The sequence below is a fragment of the Sturnira hondurensis genome, unplaced genomic scaffold, assembly GCF_014824575.4.
Source record: "Sturnira hondurensis isolate 20B ecotype Veracruz unplaced genomic scaffold, ASM1482457v3 Scaffold0006413, whole genome shotgun sequence".
Classification (NCBI taxonomy): domain Eukaryota; kingdom Metazoa; phylum Chordata; class Mammalia; order Chiroptera; family Phyllostomidae; genus Sturnira; species Sturnira hondurensis.
The window spans coordinates 33,416,442-33,440,356 of NW_028079044.1; the positions used below are offsets into that span (position 1 = coordinate 33,416,442).

The 23,915-nt window shown below is 36.9% G+C and overlaps 1 protein-coding gene across 2 annotated transcripts in view; it reads left to right on the plus strand.

The window, feature by feature from the left end:
* Nucleotides 1-23,915, plus strand: part of PKHD1L1 (PKHD1 like 1) — a 142,280-nt gene that overhangs the window by 100,399 nt on the left and 17,966 nt on the right. For both annotated transcript variants that reach the window (XM_037048406.1, XM_037048408.1), the window contains exons 58-70: nucleotides 587-716; nucleotides 3,359-3,532; nucleotides 7,498-7,601; nucleotides 8,584-8,713; nucleotides 9,460-9,581; nucleotides 11,311-11,401; nucleotides 14,399-14,547; nucleotides 14,629-14,751; nucleotides 15,377-15,488; nucleotides 15,566-15,682; nucleotides 17,911-18,076; nucleotides 20,612-20,844; nucleotides 21,039-21,206. In XM_037048406.1, coding sequence (XP_036904301.1) covers nucleotides 587-716; nucleotides 3,359-3,532; nucleotides 7,498-7,601; nucleotides 8,584-8,713; nucleotides 9,460-9,581; nucleotides 11,311-11,401; nucleotides 14,399-14,547; nucleotides 14,629-14,751; nucleotides 15,377-15,488; nucleotides 15,566-15,682; nucleotides 17,911-18,076; nucleotides 20,612-20,844; nucleotides 21,039-21,206 — 1,819 coding nt within the window. The remainder of the gene's footprint in view (nucleotides 1-586; nucleotides 717-3,358; nucleotides 3,533-7,497; nucleotides 7,602-8,583; nucleotides 8,714-9,459; nucleotides 9,582-11,310; nucleotides 11,402-14,398; nucleotides 14,548-14,628; nucleotides 14,752-15,376; nucleotides 15,489-15,565; nucleotides 15,683-17,910; nucleotides 18,077-20,611; nucleotides 20,845-21,038; nucleotides 21,207-23,915) is intronic.

Consider the following 23,915-nt stretch of genomic DNA (forward strand, 5'->3'; position numbering starts at 1 on the left):
TAAATGTATATGCTTTTCTCTTGTTAATGTTGTTTGTTACAGGGGCCCCAGCCTAGAACTTACCAGGGTAGAGGAAAAAATTATTTTCTCTCCCCTACAGATATGTTGGAGCAGAGACTTGGATGACAAGAAGGAGCCTGTCATATTCAATACACAGATTCTAAAACCTGGTGTTGCTCTTTCAGTTTTTCTTTCCCATCTTTCAGGGGTATCAAGTGATGATAGTTAATTATGTTTTTTTAATCCTGGGAATTTTCTTTAAGTCTTAAAGAACATTGTTCTGATCGACTTTTAATAAAAATATGATTTCTTTATATATTTAATTTTTTTTCAAATGTATAGCCCATGATTTGATTAAATGACTAAATCTTGGTAAAATTTAAAGAAATGCTGAAATAATTCAAAATTTAGAATTCTTAATATCAGACAAGGACATATTTATTTTAGAGACATAAATATTTTTTCTCTTTGATAGTATCATGATTCTAATCAGGTATAAATTAAATTAGAGTGGTTAAATAGTCGTTAAGAAATATAAGCCTGTTTTTAAAATTATTCTTGAATTTGGCACCTGAATTTTTCTAAGGTGGGAGAAGAGATTGTGATAACAACCACAGGCTATGATTTCCACCAGACAGAAACCAGAAGCATCGTTAAAATCCTGCATGATCACAAAATTCTCATTCTCAATGCTACCCTTTCCTACACTCACCGTGGTAAGTGGTTGTTCTTTAACCAAATAGGTATATAATTAAAGGGTCTTAAAGTATCCACATTTTAGTGCTTTCCTCTGTAATTAAAATTATCTGATGAAACTTCTCACAAATGTTTTGGAAGAGCATTTCACTGATTGGCTCTGGTACCCAAGGGGTGCTACGATTTCTTTTTTTTTAATTTTTTATTTATTTTTTAAATTTATTTAACTTTTGTTCAAGTACAGTTTTCTTTCTTGTATTCCCAGCCCTCCATCCCCCAGTGCTCCCCACCCCCCTCCCATCTCCGCCCCCCATCTTAGTTATTGTCCATGTGTCTTTCATACTTATTCATGTGAGTCCATCCCCTTTTACTCTGTGCTTCTCTCCCCTCTACCCTCTGGACCCTGTCAGCACGTTCTGTATTTCACTGTCTTTGGTTACATTTTGCTTGCTTGTTTGTTTTGTTGTTTACATTCCTGTTAAAGGTGATATCATATGGTATTTGTCTTTCACTGCCTGGCTTATTTCGCTCAGCATAATGCTTTCCAGCTCCATCCATGATGTTGCAAAGGGTAGGAGCTCCTTCTTCCTTTCTGCAGCATAGAATTCCATTGTGTAAATGTACCATAGTTTTTTGATCCAGTCATCGACCAATGGGCATTTAGGTTGCTTCCAACTCTTGGCTATTGTAAATTGTGCTGCTATGAACATCGGGGTGCATAGGTTCTTTTGGATTGGTGCTTCAGGGTTCTTAGGATATACTTCTAGCTATACTTTCAGGGATCATTTCTATAGTCCGTTACGATTTCTATGTTGACTATGAAGTGTCCCTGCGGTAGGCCTTCATTCATTCATTCAGCAAATAGTCAGCAAAGATCTTCTGCATTGCTATCTCTGGGGTATTGCGGCACTTCCTGTTTTAGGCAGGCTTTTCTAGATGACACATTGTACACACTAAAATGTGAAAACCCTTGATCTGAGAGCATCTTTGTCCTGATTGGTTTCACTGACACATTCCTCAGTTGTAGCTGCACTTAAACAAACTATGGCCAAATGGTAAAACCAGAATTCTCCAGGAAAGAAAGAATTAAAGTCAACGGAAGGCCAAATTTCAGCCTGTAGGATCAGGGCCTTTCCTGCACCTCAGCCTTTCCCGTAGGACATGCTACCCTCGTGGGAACCCCAGGCCGTGGGAGCAGACTGGAGTGGGATGTTAGGGAACCCGCTCAGGTGCTCCCGTGCTCATGAGAACTCCCACTGTGGACTGTGTGAGAGCCTGGTGCACACGTGACCTGCGCGAGAAAGGAACTTAAAAGAGCTTTTTAAAACAGCATTTTGATAGAAGCATAGGAGTCTATCATTCTACATTATGTATTTTTCTTCAAACCAAAAGGAAAAGGATTTGTTCATTGTAAAACAAAAAGATTTTCAAGTTTGGCACTATGGAGTCTTTTCTTTAAACTACCAAACATTTCTCTCTGTCTGAAATGTACCTGCTTGTCTTAAAGTTTTGAGGAAGATTCCTAGAAATGTGGAATGCAATTTAGGTTATGTTTTACAAAAATCATTAAGACGTAAATGTACGCACTGTGTTTGCTTTAAAAAATTGTGGTTGATCACAAAATATGTCACAGGAAAAGTAGAACAAACCAAGGTTTAGGGGTCAGGAGAGATAATATCTATGTATTGTTGATTCCCCACATGGTCTTGGGCAAATTCTCTTACTTCTCTGCCTCATTTCCTCACCTATTAAAATTACAAGAAGCTTTTTTATCCACTCATCTACTGGTGGCACTTGGGCTATTTCTAGATCTTGGTTCTTGTAAATAAAGCTGTCAGGTACATATGGTGCATATATTCTATGTGCCCATCGGAGATGAGTGGGTAGAAAAGCTGTGGTACATTTACACAATGGGAGACTACCGAGCAATAAAAAAGAAGGAGCTCTTACCTTTTGGGACAGCATGCATAGGTCTGGAGACTATTAAGTCTATGCTAATTGAAATAAGCCAGTCAGTGAAAGACAAGTACCATATGATCTCACTTATATCTAGAGTCTAATGAACAAAATAAACTGACAGACGAAGTGGAACCCAAGGCAGGGATACATGGAACAGACTGACAGCTGTCAAAGCGTGTAAGAGAGGGGAGGACTATTTGAAAGAAGGTGACAGAATTAGTCAAAGAACACATATGCATAACCCATAGACACAGAAGAAAGTGTGGTGATGGCCAGAGGAAAAGGAGGGGGTGAGGGCTAGGTTGAACTGGGTAAAGGAAAACTAGGGAAAACTGTAATAGTGTAAACAAAAATAATGTTTAAAAAATTGCAAGAAGCTTCTCAACTTGCCTTACAACAGTGTTTTTATGTATAAAGGGATTACAAGCATCTCATGAAACAATAACTTTGTAATTGCTGATTATGATCATCTTTTTGGTGTTAATAGAAGAAATACTTTTAATTAAATTTCATTTAATAAATGAAAAGCTATCATACTATCAGTCTGCCATCTATGTATGTTAAAGCATAAAACTGATCAGTTCATGCATTTGTATTGACTTTTGGCATAACAGAAAGTTATATAGCTTGTGAACTGCAAAGAAACTTATAAAGACAGATATTTTTCAGCATTGGTAATAATCTAGATGTCTTTCTGATGCAGCTGAGAGATACCACATTCCTGGAACAGGTCAGAGCTACACGTTAGCAGCTGATGTTGGGGTACTGAGCAGGAACATCAAAATACTTGGTGAAGACTACCCAGGCTGGTTCGAGGAATCTTTTGGGGCACGTGTCCTGGTCAGCTCATTCACTGAAAATATGATGACATTTAAAGGTTAGTACAATTTCAATTTCCTCTCCAAAATGAACTATAGTCTCTTCTATGTCTACTCGGTCCTTAAATAATTTCTGCTATAGAATCTTGTGTGTTAAGTAAAATTCCACTGAGTAAACTTCAAAGATCTTACTGGCTTTCTCCAGTAACTCTAGTGGGTAAAAAGGAGTTCTGAAGGACTCTACAGAATGGAAGATTTTATAGGTAGAAGAAAAGAGGAATAAAGTATTTATACTATATTAAAAAAAAGAATTGGTTAATGCAAGTTTACTCTCCTTGAGGGGGATGGAAGGAGTTTATCAGACAGATTACCCCTGATGTCGATCAGGCCAGTCCTGATAGACTGATTTAACATTCCATTCCTGGGGGAGCCAAAACTATAGTTAAAACACATTTTAGTTCGTCGATGTGTGGCTTAGCATCAGTGACTGTACTTTGGGCCTGAAGTCATGTTTTTAACACTTAGAAAAATAAAGCTTTGAGTGGGATTACATAACCCAGGTGCACATCCCTAACATTATTCTACGTATTTTATCTTCATACAGTTAGCATTATCCAATTAACAATGACCTCAGACAATGGCTAGCCCAGCCTCTCACCTAAACAGAAACCATTTTATAGCAAGCACAACGGACCTGTTATTTCTGAAGTAAAATTTCAAAATGTCCTAAAAATAGAAAATAGTGTAATGAATCTCAGTGTACTCATCTCCAGTTACTACAGTTAACAACTTTGGGCAATCTTATTTCATCAATATGCCCACCCACACTATTTAAATCACGGGATTACAGTGAAGCAGCCACGTATATTCTTAGTGAGGTATAATTAACACATCACATTTCATTTGTTTAAGGTGTTCAGTGTGTTGATACATTAATTAACACCTCTATCCTGTCACATAATTATTTCTTTTTTGTGGTGAGAACAATTAAGACTTAGTCTCTTAGTAACTTTGAAGTTTATGATGTAGTATAGTTGTCTATAATCCCTATGCATTAGATCTCCAGGATTTATGTATCTTTTAGTTGCAAGTTTATATCCTTAACCAACGTCGCCCCAACTGTCCTTCTCCCCAGCCCCTGGAAACTATCACTGTACTGTCTACTTTTACAAATTCAGTTTTTCTAGACTCCACAGGTAGGTGACATCACGCAGTGTTCGTCTTTCTCTGTCCGGCTCATTTCACAGTAATGCCTTCGAGGTCCATCCGCATTGTCACAATAGCAGAGTTTCTCCTTTCTCGTAGCTAAATAATATTCCACTGTTGACATAAACTACATCTTTTGTCTCATTTTCCTGTGGACGGACTCTCAGGTTATTTCCATATCTTGGCTGCTATGAATGAAGCAGCCACATATTTAATCTAGAAGTATTTTAGTATGGGACTCAAAAGATTTCTTTAAAACCAGCAGTATCAGACTTAAAAATGTTAGTAATAGTTCCTTATCATCAAATGATTGTCCAAATTCTTCCAGTTTATTGATTCTTTTCCCTCCTCTCCTCTTCCCTTCCCCTTCCCTCGCTTCCCTTCTCTTTCTTTCCTTCCCTCCTTCCTTTGTACTCTCTTGATTCAATTCAGGATCTAAATAAGGTCCATGTTCAATTGGTTAGGAATCTTAAATCTCTGTGGTTTGTTTCTAGTTCCTTGCATTTTATTGGTAAAAGGAGCTGGGTCGTTTTCCTTATAGTGTTCCCAAAAGTCTGGGACTTAGCAATTGTATCCCTAAAACTTAAGTCTTTCCTGTCTCCATTACATTTTCTGTGCAGGACCAGAAAACTGATCAGATGCAGATTCGGTTTTTAGGTACGAATTCTTCGTAGTTGGCGGTGTGTTTTTCTATCAGTAGGCAGGTAATGAATGGCCAGTTCTCCTTTGTGTGTGAGCAGCCACGAACGGCCATTGTCTGGGTTAGATCACTGAGGTTTAAAATGGCGGCATTTTAATTCCACCATTTCCCCGTCCTTTATAATCCAAGGTACTTTTATAAAGAGAAGCTTTTCCAATCTACTATTTGACTGCCATGAAGGACAGTCTGTATAGGAAATGGAAGAAAAATGCTTGATTCTTTCTCTTCATTAACTAGTTTTCAAAATAATGAGTCTGTTCCTAAGCACCTTCCAAAGGTGACAAAGACTTTTATTTGCTTTGTCTTGTTATTAGTACCATTTTGAGATCCATGGATTTAAACATATTGATTATGTTCTTTGTTTAAAATCTGGCCTCATTGATGCAGAAATTGCCCCCTTGTTGACCTTCCGAACCTTTTCATATTGATACCCAAGTCCTCCTTTGACTAGATTTTTTTTTTAACTTTTTCACTTTCTGATATGGCAAGTACATGATGTACTTTGTTTTTCTGAGACTGGGAATAAGTTCTTCCTCCAAGTAACCCTGGTTCTTTTCATTGGAAGCTGGTACTTCGATTGCCTGATCTGGGTACCAGGAGTTATCGTCTATTCTAGACTTGAAGTGTTTCAGCAAGTTCTTACTTGCTCACAATCCTGGCTATTCCATTTTGCAACGGCTCTAATTTTAGAAAGTCTTTATACTGAGTAAGCAGCTATTCCACTATAACTTCTACCTGTTGGTCACAGTCTGCCAACAAAAGCTTAACTGGTGATGGTAATGAAACTTGATGGTCGTGATCTGGCATTCCAGGCACTGTGTTAAGCATTTTACACATATTATCTCATTTAATTCTCATAGTTCTATGGCATAAAATTGTCCCCCTCTTTTTTTTTTGTTGTTTTTTCATTACAATTGACAATCAGTTTCAGGTCTGCAACAGAGTACAGACATTTCTACAACTTACTAACTGATCCGCCTGAGAAATGTAGTACCCACCTGACACCATGCATAGTTATTTTAATATTACTCCTCTTTTAAAGATAAAGAAACAGAATAGTAGAGGGGTGAAATTGATCCTGAATACTAATGCCTATCTGTTTCACGTAAAGTCCCACAATGGTCCCTATTCCTGTGACAAACTTTCTTTGCTTTTATAGATAGTTTTGTGATGTAAGTAAAGAAAAAAACACCTATGGCTTTTAGGCCTTGGTGGTTGTAGTTGCCATTTCTCCTCTGCCTTTATCTTACTAATCTTATGTTCACCACCATACATCTAATCGTTGGTTCACAGATTTCGAGACAAGCTTTTTCCTTCTAGCACAGAATAACTGTTCTCTAATGCATTGTATTAGGTATCAGTTTTAGATCCCAGAAAGATATTCAACTGTTTTCTTTTCGTCAGCCACGAATCTCTGTGCCGCCGTTTTCTTACATAGAAGGTAGGAGTAACACAAGTTCCCAACTCAGGATGCTGTGTGAGAATTAAACCACACATTGCCCACTAAGCAGCTAGTACAGCACTTGGCCTAGAGCAGTCTCTCACGGGTTGTTATTGCTGTTGCTACTAATCTCCAAAATTGGCTTTTGTCAGCTGTGGCCTACTTACGACACACTGATGAGCAGGTAGTTGGCAATGTGTATTCTAGAAGAGATTATATAAAGATAATGCCCTTCAAAGCTGTTTGGTACATCAAAAGGGAAATGTCAGGTGGATTATATCCTGTGCCTTATGCTGTGCCTTCTCGACAGGGACAGTGTTACCACCGAGGGGGCGACTCTGGCCCTGGGGGGATGAAAGTGCCCTCAGGTTTGCAGTGGTTTGTAGCCCTCCAAAGGACCACCATACAATTAATAGATATCTAATATGTCTGTGGTATTAAAATCTCATGAGGAGGGGAAACTATTAGGGAAAATGTCTCAGAAGGATCTGGGGGACAGTGGGAAAATATTCAGAAGTACTGCCTCATTTACATTAAAGGAGCAAAGGAAAGCTATTGAGGTATCCATGAAGCAATTGAAAACAAATTTGCAATTGGGAAAATACAATTTTGTAGCTTTTAAAATTTTTTTAATTCTTTTTCAAGCAAAAGGAAATGTAACTGTCTCCCTCCCACAGGAAATGCAAGAATAAGTGATGTGGAATTTTATCACAGTGGTCAGAGCAGCTTCAGGGAGAGCTCTGACCCCCGGCACGCTGTCTCATTCCTCAACCTGGGGCAGGTTGGTGCTGTATTGTTAGTTTGTGCACGTGCTCAATGTAAAATATTTGGATTTTGATTTGCCTTTCATTTATCTGTATTAAATAACCAGATCTTTGAACTACTAAGAATGTAATTTAATGTAATAGAACTTTCTTAGATATAGTTCCCATGAACTGTTTTAGACTTATAAAGACCATAGTTTCAGGGATCATTTCTATAGTTTGTTACTTTTTTAGACTTTCAGCAGCATTTAATTCTAACAATTAATGTGTTTATTTAAGGTAAGTTAAATAAAAATATAGAAAAAGGAGCAAGAAGGTGAAAGGATTGATGCTCTATAATAGTACTTATGTCTCCCCTTTATTTTACAATAATCAAACATATTTCCAAACAGTTTCTATTAAGCAAACTGAGTATTGCTTAAATTTTTCAAATGAAAAATATCTATGCCTGTATATTCATGCCATTCTCAAAAGTGGAAAAATAAATATCTTGAAAGGGCTGTTGATTTAAGAAAAATGAAAGCTTATTTCTTATGGAAAGAAAATGTAACCTTGTAGGTTTGAAATTTCAACCCCTAACCTACCCACTGACTGGTTCCAATAGACATTTGAATCATAACCCCTTGCCGAGGGTGTCGTCTTTTGAAGTTAAAGAATAAATTTCTGTTTATCATATAGTAAATTATTCTGCAAAAATAAATTTTAGTACCTTAGCATTATATAGGTAATGACAGAAATATAAATGCATAGAAAATCACTGGAGACTTTTTTTCCTGCATTTAAAGTAAGCATCCTTCTCTTGCTTGATTTAATCACAAATTCAAGATATGCAGAAAGTTCCTGGGATTAAACGACCTGCTGAAAAATCTTCTTTTTTTATAAAATGTAAACTGATTATTTTATTTATTAAGATGTACTTCCTGAAAATCACCTACTTTGAGTTTTTTCTTTGAATATACTTTATTTTTAAAGTATCCATTGAGTCCCAATGTTTTACAGATTCAAGAACACAGCGCCTCTTACATCCGAGGCTGTGCTTTTCACCATGGCTTTTCCCCAGCAATCGGTGTGTTTGGCACAGACGGAGTGGACATTGATGATAACATCATTCACTTTACAGTGGGGGAAGGTAACGCAGTAATATTTTGGTCTGAACATATCTTTCTAAGTCTTATCTGTAAACTCTTAGGGCCATGCTCTCTAATTCATCTTTCTTTGAGAATGGAAATGGTTTTATCTGTGCATATATGGGAATTATTAAACCATGTGTGTTCATTGGGTACTCAAAATATGCCTAGTGTGACTGAGGAACCGGGTATTTAATTTTAATTGGACTTAATTTAATTGGACTTACTTTACATTTAAGTAGTAATTGTGGCTATGGATACCATATAGGACACTATAGCACAAGAAGAATTATTTACCAAACCATGATCTTATGTGAGTTACCTAATACCAATAGTTCAAATCACTATGACTTTTAAAACACTGCTTACATATCAATTACAAAGATTATTCACAAATAAAGGTTATTATTTGATAAAAGTTATATTCAATCATAGGGGGTTACTCTTTCTTAAATATGAGTAAAAAGTGTGATACGACCTTATTTAATATGTAGAAAATGTATTTGTGTATTTGTTAAAACCTGAGGTGGCGCCCTGTGAAACCACATATTTAACAAGCACCCAGGAAACCCTAAGTCAGGTGGTCGATTAAGTGAAGTTTCACTATCAAAGAGTGCAGAGGGCTCGATTTAAAGTTTCAGGGGTTCGCTTACCAGGCTCAAACTAGAAAATTGACTTCATGGGGAAAAACAGAAAGACACCCGTAGTACTTATTACAAATGCATATGTATCGGGGGGATTTTTTCAGGCATAAGAATATGGGGGGACGCCAACAGAGTCCGGGGAAACTTGGTCGCACTTTCGGTTTGGCCAGGAACCTACCAGAACAGAAAAGATTTGAGTTCAACTCTCTGGCATGCAGCAATTGAGGTAACGCAAACACATTTATGATTCTAATTATACAAAGTTATGATTTCCTTATTGAAGATGCCAATTTCTGTAGAAATTATAAATCTAAAGAGATTATTGAAAACTATTTCTTCCTTAGTAAGATTGATAAACTAATAAATGAGCTAATTAAAAGGGTGAATGAACTTTCTTTTTTTTAATATTTTTTATTTATTTATCTTCAGAGGGGAAGGGATGGAGAGAGGGAGAGAAACATCAATGTATGGTTGCCTCTGGTGTGTCCCCTGCTGGGAACTGGCCTGCAACCCAGGCATGTGCCCTGACTGGGAATCGAACCACAATCGTGTGGTTCACAGGCCCGTGCTCAATCCATTGAGCTACTCCAGCTAGGGCTGAATGAACTTTCTTAAAAGATAATGTGCGTTCCACATTAATTTTTCTTTGTGTTGATGCTCATTAGTTTAAAAAGTTCTCTATTTCCTTGCTTCTCTGACATCAATTAGTGCTTTCAAGTTCCTGTTCAGGGTCTCGCTGTGCTGCTGACTGACCAAGTGCCTTGCCTCAATAAATTGAGTTATGTTACTACATAACTCCGAATTTAGTTTCCTTCCTCATGTGGGAAACTGGAATAATAGACTATAGAATCTTTACAACCCCTTTCTCATCTAAAATCTCTATGATTCTATACACAGGGTTCTTTATTCTTATCCAACATAGCTATTGAACTCTTCTTGTTTTCCATGAAGTTTCTTCAATTACCGTAGGGCTTTATTTAGGTGCAGAATGAGATTACAAACAAGAAAATAGTGCAGAGAAAGAATTTGGGAAAAATACACCTTCCACTTGTCTTATTTTATTTATCTATGCTGTAGGAATGAAAAATAATTACAAATAGCTGTCTGACAGATGGGATAAGGACTGGGTTTTGATTTTGTACAACTGTTAATAATCACCTTGCAGTAAAATGTGAAAGCCTGGAATTTAGTATATATTTATTATGTAATAATGTTCTCTTTTCATTTATTTATAGATGATAGAATATAATAAAATGTCAATTCCAAATCTTTAAATTTATTTGTATCTTTTCAAATAAAGAGTACTTTATGAATTCCATGTAACTCTATTTTATCATAATCCTTAAAAATAAGGGTGTTTATTATGCTTTAAATAATTGAGGTTTTAACTGCTTTGTGGACAGCATAGGCAAGAACTAAACCTTCTGTGCTCTGTAGTTTTCATTTTCAAGTCAAGTCACTTTGATTTGACTCGTAAAATAAAATTGCTTAGTAATTACCTAATGCTTGTGCTACCCAGTTTTTTATTATAGTACATTTTATTTAAAGTAGTGAGTGCCTCAAAGGAATCTTATGGTCTACTCTAATTGCCTTAGTTGTCTTGTTTTAAATAAATTGAGTTGGTAACAGAATGTAACCAAAAAGAATGATAAAATCTTTGTAACCTTGCTACAATACTGGAATTTGGTCTATGGGTTGTACATCCAATGGATTTTGTAACTGAAACTAGAAATAACTTCTTCAATGCATTTTCCAAAGAAGTCCAGTGATTGATTTTATACCAAGGACCTAAGCTAATGTGAATACTTTATTTGTAATTCATTTGAATGAGTAAATAATAAATTAAAAATTTCCCACTGAAAGTGTATTCATAGTTTTCCTATGCGTGTTGCATATTTATTCTCACTGCATAATTGTAAAAGAGCCTGACCCAAAGCATTTTGTCACTATACTAGATAAATAGAGGGACCAACACAGTCTTACAAAATAATGTCGTGGCTGGATTTGGAAGGACGGGATACCGCATTGATGGGGAACCTTGCTCAAGTAAGTGTTTTGGCATAGAGTGAAAAAGCTAGGAAATAATTTATCCAAATTCAGTAAACAATTATTGTTTGACAGTTAAATATGTAATATTCTTCTATCTGAGCACTGAAAGAACTCAACAGGGGAAATGATTTCAAGACACTGTTGGATCTAAAGAAAAAAGACTGGATAGACTTTTAAGGACAACTGTTTTCCACATTTATGGTCCCAAGCTTCTAACAGCAACTTCCATTCTTGACCTGGCTGACGCTGGAACAGCGAGCATCTCATCCCACCTTCATAAAATGAAACATAGAGATGCTCACCTTAGAAATGCACCACTCCTTCACACTTCTGTTTCACAGGAATGAATGCTCACTGTTTGCTAAAACCTGCAAGCATGAAAATCAAAGGACGTGAGCAGTTCTCAGATAACATTTCTATCAGAAGTGTGAAAACCAAGAACTAACTGAACAGCTGCTCTTTTGGTGAGGCTGTAGGGACACAGGAACATTTACACATGGCTGGTTAAAGGACAAAAGGATACAACCTCTACAGAGGGGAATCTGGCAACAGCTACCAGGGTTAGAGAGGCGTTTACCTTTGGGTCAGCATTTCTCCTTGGGTGATATAACTAACAGTTGCCTCCAGAAGAGAAAAGATCTGTGAACAAAGTTAGTCCTCACAGCATCTGTGTGTGCTAGCAGGAAACCAAAAGCCACCCTCTGTCCAATACCTGTGTGCTGGTAATGCAAAGCCAAATATTGAACACGAAGCCCCTCTAAAAAGAATAAGTAAGATACATATCTATGTAACGATATGGTGATTCTAAAGTGATTAAAGGAGAATTATAGACCAGCATATAGAATACTGGTTTTGTATAATGTGTTTTGTGGAAAATTGGAAAAACTAAAAACATGCATGGTATTTGTATTTACATAAAGAAATCCAAAGTATAAACACAAATAACTAGTGGTTGAGTGGGAACAAGGTGACTTATTATTGTATAAGTTTGATAACTTCTTGATTTTTCAACTATATAAAAGGATTATCAGATCAAAAATAAAATAAAATAAATAATAGAGCTGCAGGCTTTCCTTCCTAAGAAAACTGCTTAAACGAAATGGGATTTCCCTTCAAAAAATTTGTATTCCTTCCTTTCTCTCAGTGTAGTTACTTTTAAGATTCTTTGAATCAGCACTTCTTTTCTAAATTCAAAATTTATTGGACTTAAGCTAATTTATTCTAGTGTAAGACACATTTTGATGGAATAAAGCAACTTTGCCAACAGATTTATTTTTTGATATGGGCTCTTATTAAATATTTTAGTGCCCAGCAGCTTTAAGTGGCTTTTCTCTAACTTAAAGCTTAAAAAATATGTCATTAGTCTATAGCTTTATTGAAGTGCTATGTGGTTTCTTTGAAAATCAAAATGTGATCTGTGTATATGAATATTTACTAATATGTAATGTCATGTAATCCATTTTTCACTGACTAAATAATTGAGAGTTTCTACAGGAGTTTTTGAATGTCAAGTGATAGAAACGTGAAACACCACAGGGGAACTCGGGGTCTAAGTCCCTGGCGTGGGAACTGAGAATGGCCGTCTCCCAGACAAGTGAGAGGCTGAGGTGCTGGGAAGGGAGTTAGGACCCATGTTGGGTCCCAGGGAAGGGGCCTACTTGCCCCGGGGTACACCCTATGAAACCAAGGGAAAGACATGTAAACGGCTTCTTATGAAGGGAACAAAATAGAAGCCTGGCAGGCCCTAAGTCAAATGTCAGTCTGAAAGGAACAGGGAAAAGGGAGAAGCAATGGAAGGTAGGGTGAAGTCAGATCCTTGGGGACTCAGTGCAGTTTAGGGGGTGGTACTGCTCTTGGTAGGAAATGCTCCAGTGTACGCATGGTTAGGAGGGAACTGTTAAGGTTGCTGACCTGATTTGGGCATTAATAAAACACATTACAATCCACATCAATTATCCTGTATATTAACTGTGAGTCTAGTTTCCATGTATTGAGGCACTTTACATGGGTCATTTCATTTCATTGTGAAACAACCTTGAATCAGGGTTGATATGAGGAAACTGAAGTCCTAAAAGGTTAAATAGCTTTCCGAACATCGTGAACACATCAATTCAGCAACTACTTAATAAGCTCCCGTCTCTGCATGACCTTCTAAGCTCTAGGAATAGAGTGGTCTGTGAGCTAGGCACAATCTTGTCTCTCATGAAGCTTACGTTGTAATAGAGGAGATGGATAATCCACAAATAAGTAATAATAAAATATCAAGTGAAGAAAATTTTAATTGCCCTGTGAAGTGACGGAGGTGTGACCTTGACTCAGGTAGTCAGAGAACGCCTTCGGAAGTGACACTTAATTTGAAAATGGATGCCCTGCTGGAACCAACGACCCAAAGGTCTGCAGGGGAGGAATTTTACAAACAGCAGGAGGTGTCACTGTGTTCCAAGTTCAGCCTTGTTTGAATCCAACTTCATACTCTTTCCGATAAAATTCATGGTTAGTTTAATCAGATATAATAAGTTAAGGATGTTAACACGAAATAACCTTTTGCAAATGAGCATAACAATTATTCTGAAGAGCAGTGGAAGGACAATTTAGATAAGAGTAAGTGCTAAATAGAGTAAATCATAAATGGCCAAAGCATAAAAATATTTTCTTTCCTTGTTAAAATTCACATTGAAATGATATATTTAATTTTTAAAAGAATTTTAACTTTAACTGGTACTGCTTGTAAAATTACAGGGCGGAAGTAACACCTGCTTGAGCATGGTTGGTGGGGCACATGAATGTCTTGCACGAGTTGGACAACAATTTGAACATTTCACCTAAAATGTCATATGGTGTGCTTGAGTGTGACATTGTTATGTTATAGAATTACAGGCTTATGATTTTTTAATAAAAGATTTGATAATTAAAAAATGGGCATTATCTGTGCCAGACCCTGTATATGACATGACTTTTAATGTTAATTTTCTCATTCTGTATTTCCTTCCCAAGGTCAGTCTGATCCCCTGGAAAAGTGGTTTGACAATGAAGCCCATGGGGGTTTATATGGCATCTATATGAACCAAGATGGCCTTCCTGAATGTTCCCTTATACAGGGATTTTCCGTTTGGATGTGCTGGGATTATGGAATTTATTTTCAGGTAAATTGATCGAAGATCATGACGGCTTGTTTTCTTTTATTATTGTATTTTGTGTTATGTAAACTCAAAATTGTATTGCAGACCACAGAGAGTGTATATATCTCTAATGTGACCCTGGTTGACAATGGAATGGCCATTTTCTCAATGATTTACACACCAGCTGCCATATCTCACCAAATTTCCAGTAAATCAGTACAAATTAAGGTAAGAAATGGCTACAGCCATGTGAAAAAGAAAGAGAAACTCTGAGAAGGATGACATTATTAAAGGGCCAATACAAATAATGTCTTGGACTCCTGCCCCGCTATTCCAGACCTCCTCTCTTTGTTCTCATTGGCTTTGGACTAGAAGGCTCTCCATCCTTCCCTCTCCTCCCCAATGCCCTCACCTCTTCTTGATTATCACCTGCTCATTTTGCCACAGATAGTTACATTTTCATTCCATCTATGAAATTTTTCCTGCACTAACTTAGGTAGTATTGACACTCCCTCCTCTTCTTGTTCCTGCTGTTCCCTGGACATGTGTCTTTCTATCCTAGAAGCAGAACATGGCATTATACATAATTATTTACATGCCCATCTGCCCCTTGACACTTTGAGTGTCTTTCCACTCAGGGAAGAAATCCCATCTTTTTTCACATCTTTGTTCTCTTGTTTTAATGAACGATTCAGTTCTCAAACTTACAGGTTGTGTTTTTGAAACAGAACAATTTAATATTACTCATTATTATGTTTTCCTTTAGCAATAAGAAAACATAATTATTGTTATTATATATACTTTTACTATTAAAAGTATTATATAATACTGTACTATTTGAATTTCTTAATAGAACTCATTAATTGTTGGAAGTAGCCCTGGATTTAATTGCTCTGATGTCCTAACAAATGATGATCCCAATATTGAACTTTCTGCTGCCCATCGGAGTTCTAGACCTCCATCAGGTAAAAAGTTGGGGATTCTAATTATGGTGTTCGTGTGAGTGTACTTTCACATTTCAACTTTCTTCTTTTTACAAAAGGAGGCAGAAGTGGGATTTGCTGGCCTACCTTTGCTTCAGCACATAACATGTCTCCCCGGAAGCCTCACGCAGGGACCATGAGTTACAACGCCATCAGTGGCCTTATGGAAATCTCAGGCAAGTTGAAATGTAGTTTGATAAGCCTCAGTTAAGGTCTCTGAAGAACACATGGAGTATAGCTAATAGTGTTTCGTTGTTAGTAAAAAAAATGATTAATGAATGTGGATATGCATCTGCTCAATATGACAAGAAATCAAAGATGGATTTGAAATTGACTCAGTCATCGGAGTCAATTTCAAGAATGGTTCCTTGGCCAAATTCGTGTATATTTAAAACACTGAAATTTAATTTTCCTTCTAAAACAACAGAAAAACCACTACTACAGTAATTACATATTAATTAGTTTCTATTAGTTATCAAAACCCTTTCATGTAACTAGGATTATATATTTTATCTTTTTACAACTGAAAAAATTTAAAACTCGTATAACTTAAGAGCCCACAAAATCTTACTGAAGTCCCACAACTATCAGCAGATACATATAATAATCTGTTGCTATTTCACTGACCCAGGCTGCCCCCTTAATAATGTAAAATAATTCTACATAAATTAATGCAGTGAACATATTAATTATTTTCATTTTGCTCCTTAAATGCTTTGTGCCATTCTCTATTTCAGATTAGGAAGCCTGCCTTTCATGATAAGTCTAACCAGGGTCTCCTCTGAGAAAGAGACTCAATAACTTAGACATCTAAGTTTCAGCGTAGTATTTCTGATAACTAAGTCCCAGAAATACAAAACAAATTGTTATTTTGAGTTGACTCCTAAAATAAAATTGCTTTGTAATGACCTAATACTTGTGCTATCCAGTTTTTTATTATACCATATTTTATTTAAACCAGTGAGTGCCTCTATTGAATCTTATGGTCCACTGTAATTGCCTTGGTTGTCTTATTTTAAATAAATCAAATCAGTAACAGAGTATAACCCAAAAGAGTGATAAAATCTTTGTAACCTTACTATAATACTGAAATTTGCCCTATGGCTTATAAATATTGAACCACATCCATTGGATTTTGTGAATGAAATTAAAAACTAATCTCTTGAGAGCACTTTTCTAAGAAGTCAAGTGTTAGAAGGCAGTTCCTCAGAGAAGGGGTGACTGTGAGTAGTGAGCAGTCAACACTTAAGGAGCTAAGAATGAGTACTCAAGGCCAGTAAAGGAGATCTGCACAGGTAACAAATAGTACCTGCTACTGTGGTGGATATTTTTTAAGATTTTATTTACTTATTTTTAGAGAGAGGGGAAGGGAGGGAGAAAGAAAGGGAGAGAAACATCAATGTGTGGTTGCCTCTTGCACACCCCTTACTGGGGACCTGGCCCGCAACCCAGGCATGTGCCCTGATTGGGAATCAAACCAGTGACCCTTTGCTTCACAGTCTGGTGCTTGATCCACTGAGTCACACCAGCCAGGGCAGCTACTGTGATGTTTTATTAATGCTCATGTAAGTCTCATATTTATGCATACATAATATCTTCTGAGGAAAAATATGTAATCAAGAGGTAAGTAGATAGCATATAAACAATTGAAGAATTTTTGAAGTTGCCTTTTTTTAAAATTTTTGAGTTATTGGTTAGCACAATGGAGATTAAGTTTTGGATCCAATAAACTTTATCTTTTGGCCTCATGGTATATATGCAATAAGGCCAAGAAATCGATCGCATTTCAATTAGCCTGTGCTGCGTAACAAACCATCCCCAAAGTCAGAGTCCTTAAACAATCATTTATCAGCCCATGATTCTGTGGACGGACAATTTGGGCTTTGTTCACCTGGGTGGTTCTCCTGCTGGTCCCACCTGGGATTATTCAGTAGGCTGCCTTCTGTTTACAGGATGGATAGGGGCTGATTAGTCTAGGACGGCCTCACGTTTATGGCTGGTGGTTGGTGCCTATTGACGGTCATTGCTGGCTGTTAGCTGGAGTAATGGGTGGAATTGAGCTAGGCTCATTCACATGCTAAGAGTCACAGAATTCCCTAGGGCACCAAGAGAGTGAGTTCTAACACACAAGCACTTTTCAGTTCTGCTTATACCACAGTTGCTCTTGTCCCACTGGCCAAATCCAGTCACATGGCCAAGCCCAGAGAAATATGGAAATGGCCACTCAGTGCTGCTGAGACAGGGAAACAACACTCTCCCATGAGTCCTGGTGGATTAACCTACCACAAAAAGTAAGAGCTTCATGTTCAAGGTATTAAATAAATGTCTGCTGGGATGCACCTAAAGCGCAACTGCACCACTTCCTCTATAGAAAACAATTATTTTTCTATTATTTGTATTTTAGAGTCAACATTTGTTGGATTCAAGAATGTTTGTTCAGGTGAAACTAATGTGATATTCATTACTAACCCATTAAATGAGGACTTACAGCACCCAATCCATGTGAAGAACATACAGCTGGCTGATACTACTGAACAATCAAAAATATTTATACACAGGCCTGACATAAGGTAAAACATATGAAACCCCAGTCTTCTTCCTCCCTTCAGAGTTTTCCAGGGTTTTCTCCCCTCCACAGATCTCGGAAAGTTGCTATGTTCAAGTAACAGTTACTTTTATACAATTTTAATCAGCATTATGAAATTAAGACGATCGCATTCATGTTTTCAGTTAAGTTGAATAAACTAGGCCTCAATATGTGTGTTTTGTCCTATTGTTTTGTCCATGTATAATAAATAACACTGTCATTAAATATTAGAGACATAAATAGGGTTAGAAGTGTGCTGTACATTATCTCCCCATTAATAGTTGTTAGGTATAAGAGATATTTCTAGCATTTCTTCCCTTTCCCTTACTTCTTTTGTTTCCTGGTGCTTTCCTAACATTTATCTTATCACATGCACTCCAACATGAACTTGGAAATTAAATGTTAGTCATCACAGTCACTGTGACAGAGAATATGCAGAAACTTAGAACAGTGACTTTTCAATCACAAAGGTCAAGTGTCAGAATATTCGTAGAAGGTGAACTACTTAGATTCTAAGACTTGAAAATACATAGTCAGTAATTGCTACTCTTCCTAAGAGGTGCAGACCAGGAATTTAGATGTTAGGCAATCTTGGAGGTAAGACATTGGAGGTAAGATCTCTGTTAGAGATCTTTACCCATGTTCAGTCCGGGGAGAAGATGAGGAATAATGCTGTCGACAGACCTCTATTTAGAGAAATGCTGTCTCACAAATGGTTCGACTTCATCGCCCTTTGTTTGGGTGACAGCCCCATAGCAAGTTATCTAATTATCCTTGAACCGCAGTGGGTTTTTTTATTTGTTTATTTGGTTTTTTTTCCTCAATAGAGTCTCTGCCCACTAGAAAGTTATTACCTCCTATTTATTTAATCTTTCAGATTTATTTTATAATTTTAATATCTAGGTCATGAAGAAAATATGACATTATAAAATACAATGTCTTTGAGTTGTGTGCTTTGATTGGATACTCTTGGTGCTTTCTCCAGACCCTTTTTACTAGGGAGTTCCCCCAGTCCCCAAATGCTCTAAATGTGGGCCAATAATTTCCCATTTTTCCAGAAAGTTGCTCTTAGCCAAACAGGAATATCTTTAGGAGGCTAAAACCCTTCCTACCACCACCTCCTTGCAGACCTTGGAAAATGACTAATTTATTCAGGGTACAAGAGGCCGGTTCCTTTGTCTCCAGATGGGAACAAATCTGGGTGCAATTCTTGATGCAGAGGATCACTGGGGTCAGATTGAAGATGGTCTACAGCTCCTGGTCATCTCCCTTTGCTTTCCCTCACTCTGTGTGGCTGCTCGCCTTCCCATTTGAGAGGACTCCCTTGGTAACTGACTTGAATAAAGTCTACCTCTCAGCCTCGGTTTCTTTGGAACCTGAAGTCAGGCACAGCCCTAAGCTACAATGTGAGTGCTGCTAGGCACCTACCCACAGACTTGTTTACAAAAGCACTCCGCACATACTTGAAAGCAGAGAACACGTGAACCACAGGAATATTTATTCAGATCATCTGCAAAACTATTACAGTATTATACTAGGGGCTAACTTACAGTTTTGTCTCTCTTATATCAAAAAGGAAGAGATATGCTAATAGTATCTAATAGATCGGCGCTTTCCACTATAATTGTGTTGCTGTAACTCTGGAATAAGTTATATTTCCCCTTAGAATATATGATGATATAGCATAGGTATACTGTATTCATGTATGCTATACAATGTATAGTACACTGCAAACTGAGCAGCTATTTTGTTTTTATAACCAGTTAAACTTCAGTTGGCCCAAGATGAAAGTGGAATACCATCTATGATTGAACTGCTTTATGAGTTTATAGTATATCAACTCTTACAGTTTGGGTATCTACAGAATGCTTACTAAAATATGTAGTATGACACCACAATCCAAGTATATCTGTATACACATAGGGAAAATTCTATGAGAATATATATTAATCTGCAGTTTCTGATAAGCCTAAGGGCTTGAGATAGGAAGGTGAAGGGGACTGAATTTTTACCAAGTATTTAGATTATTTTACAGTAAGCATACAATACTTTTATAATGTTAAAAACCCATTAAAAAAGAGAAGGAAAGGGAAAATAATAAAGACTTCCCTGCCAACACAGGGACTTTGTGTGTTCTGAGCAGTAATTGTTCACTTGTTCAGTGAGGCAATGGTAGTATATCGTATGCTATTCACAAATATGAAATCTATTATTCAACAAAATGTAGAACAACAAAATAGAATTCTAATTTTATATTCCACAGGTGTAACATGTCCTTTTGAAATGTTAATGAATTCATAATACACCAAATCAATACAACGGAAAACAGACCTCATTACAATGCTTGTTACCTATGCTAATTGGTCCTACATTGAATCCTGTCTGAAGTGATAAGATTCAATCAGTCAATTTTGGGGGGATACTCTCTAATCAGATACTCAAGTATAATCAAATGCTCCCTAGAAATAGGGTAGGGACACGAAATCCAGGTATCCATTCATTTCACCTTTCTCCACAGGAAGGCAAATCCATCTGATTGTGTAGACATGGTTTGTGATGCAAAAAGGAAATCTTTTCTCAGAGATATGGATGGCTCCTTTCTGGGGAATTCTGGTTCAGTGATACCTCAGTCAGAATATGAATGGGATGGAAATAGCCAACTTGGAATTGGGGACTACAGAATTCCTAAAGTGATGTTCACATTCCCCAATGGAAGTAGGATTCCTGTCACTGAGAAAGCACCTTATAAAGGTTCGTTGGATATTATTCTGTTAGTCCTCGAATATATGAAACAAAATATATCTTTTATGTTTAACGAGTGATGTACTCAACCAATAATGTGTTTTTTTAACTTATTCATGTTACCTAACAAGAAAAGCTAGTATGTGTATGCTTTTGCAAAGAAATTTCATTTCATGCTTAAATTTATATACCTATGTTTCTAGGAATTATTAGAGATTCCACCTGTAAATACATTCTAGAATGGCAAAGCTATAGGTGCTTTGAGATGGAGTATGCAATGATGGTTATCGAAAGCCTGGATTCCGACACAGAAACTCGACGCCTCTCACCTGTGGCTATCGTGAGCAGTGGTTATGTAGATCTCATTAATGGTAGGTGTTCGATGTCAACAAACTAGAGTTACTCAAAGCCTTCACTATTTATTACATGTGTGGAGACATCTCACAAATTCCTTATCACGTAAAAGTAGAAAACATCAGGACTTCTTTGCCTCCTGTTTGTAAGAAAAAGCTATGTATAAGAGAGACCCATGACTCTTCCCCAGTTCCCTGTGTTGGAAAGCCAGGACAGTGATTCCAAACTGACCACTGGAAGAAGGAAGAGCAGGAAGTTATTTCTTGAGTAATCTTTATACTTATAATGATAAAGTGACATAAATACTTTTAAGAAAAAGTTGGCATGAGTGTTAACGTAAGAAACATTCAAGCCTGTGGAGAATTTTTATGATTTTCTTTGAGCCAAACAGATGATAATTGTTGGAAGCAAAATCTCAAGGGATTGAGAAATGCTACAGAGAATGGCAGTTTAGCACCTTATTTTATACATTATAATGAAAGGAGGAGACATAGGGGATTACAGGAAGTCCACTGGTGATAGATTAGGGTGAGGGAAGCAAAGGGGTGGGCGTGGAGCTCCAGAGACCTCTGGGATTGGACTAAAGATAAACTGATTGACACATACTTCTTTTACATAGGTGGAAAAGGGATAGGTAACAGTCCACAGTCAACATGATAACAATAACAATGAGGGCATTTGTGGTCTCAACTCCTGTGTGAATGGCTGTACCCAAGAGGTTGGAAAGGGAAGTTACCTTGACTTTCCAAAAGTATGTTGTCCTAGATGCAAAAAGACAATAGACAGGCTCAGTTAAGGTAAAGATCCATCTTTGTTAGGGAAAAACACCAGCCTAGGATGTGACTACTCACCATCAACTGATCTTGGTTAAAAAGTTTTCATTTCAGCCCATCCGTTGTGGTTGCTCTAGGTCTCCGAATGGCAACCTTACTACACTGCCACGCAGACCTCCCCTGAGCTTGCCAGGCTAACACATGGCCTCTTTCCTTACACAGACTATCTCCAAAAATGCAATTTGCCTTACATAAAAATTTTAAAAAATGATAATGTATTATTTGGAATATTCAAGAACAGTTATTCTCAGCCTACTTGTATTTATTTTCAAAAATCCTTAGAAGACTTAATCTTGAAATGATGTGTTGTGTTTTATTTTCACTTCTTATTCCTTACACCGCCCAGAACTTTTTGTCAAGATCTAGAGTCTAAGTTCCTTCCATTCTGGCAACAGTGACTCTGGGTCACAGCAGAGGCAAAGGTCTCTCTACATGAATTCAGATCAAGACTTTTTCAAGGAATAAGACAGCTCCAAAAGCTGCCCAAAACAGAGGGTAGGAACTTCATGCAGGACCCTGAAATAGCCCCCCAGGGGCTCAGAGAGTGGTTCCTAAGAAAGACAAAGGGTAGTTTAAGTGTTCATGGGGCATGTAACTTCTATCAGAAAGATCTCTGTTCCCCAGCAGTGGTATACATGTATCGAAATAATCTAAGATTAAAAAATACAGCCTTTACCCTGCAAAATATTCTATTTTTAAAAAGTGTTAAAGAGAATGAGCTAAATCTGAGGTGTCTCAGAGTTACATGATTTTAAGCTCTCCCCCACCCCCGTCTCTTGCCCCAACATACAATCTGCCTGGTCTCTATGACCTACAATCAACTCAATTTCAAATGCTGCCTTTCAGACCTTATAAAGCAGAGAGACTGTGGGAAGAGTTTTAAGGCACTCATTGAATAATGGAGATGGTTTTCGGTGGTGGAGAAAGATTGCATTCTGTTTATTTTTGCATGCTGCTTTTCTGAAAAACAATACACGTTTCCCATTTATAATAGTTACATGACATTTTTGTTTAAAATAAATTTAAAATTTAAAAAGTCTCTCTCAATTTCAAAAAGTCGTAAGTGAATCATAGTTGCACTTCAGAAATTATGAAGGTACTAAAAGAATCACCAAAACTTGGGATGCACTACACTCTAAATTTTTCATTTTATATGTAGTAATTTCTTTCTGTTTGTTTTAAAAATCCACAAAGAAGATTTATTTAACGGCAAGATTTATATTTTGGACGGCAAGGGAAAGTTTATGTTCTACTTGAACTACAGATTTTTATATTGGTTTAAAATTTGATTGAAGTCCAGTTATAAATACTGATAATAATTTAAGTAAGCCAAGAATATGAACAAAGTAAATGAATAAAAACATCAAGAAAAATCCATCATTCCATATCTCATTCAGTGTTTTGTATAGTATAATATTCTCAACCACTTTAAAACTGAAGCGAAATAGAGAAGTCTGCTACAAAAGTCATGCTGTACCTGTTCTAGAAATGTCTAAATTCAGATAGAAAAGCACACACTATCTTTTGGCTTTCTAGAGTTTGTTGGAGTGTTATTTTTCAGGCTGCTTCAGGTCATTAATGATGTTAACCCTCAAACAATACCTGTAATCACACTCTTTAACAAAAATGTATTAAAATAACAGTCGAAAAAGATTAAAGACAATAAAAACAAACTTAGGAGTGTGTTGAATTTACAAAGTAACTGGTGAACAAATGAGTATGTGCAAGAAAGAGTTAATGAAGAGTCGATGGTTCAGACATAAAGATAGTCATATTTTCAGGTACAGTACGGGCTCTATTTTTAACAAATTAAGTCTTTCAGAGCATTTTTTTCTCAACAAAATCTGAGAAAGGTGATTTCCCACCCAAACTCAACATCTGTTAAGTAGGAGA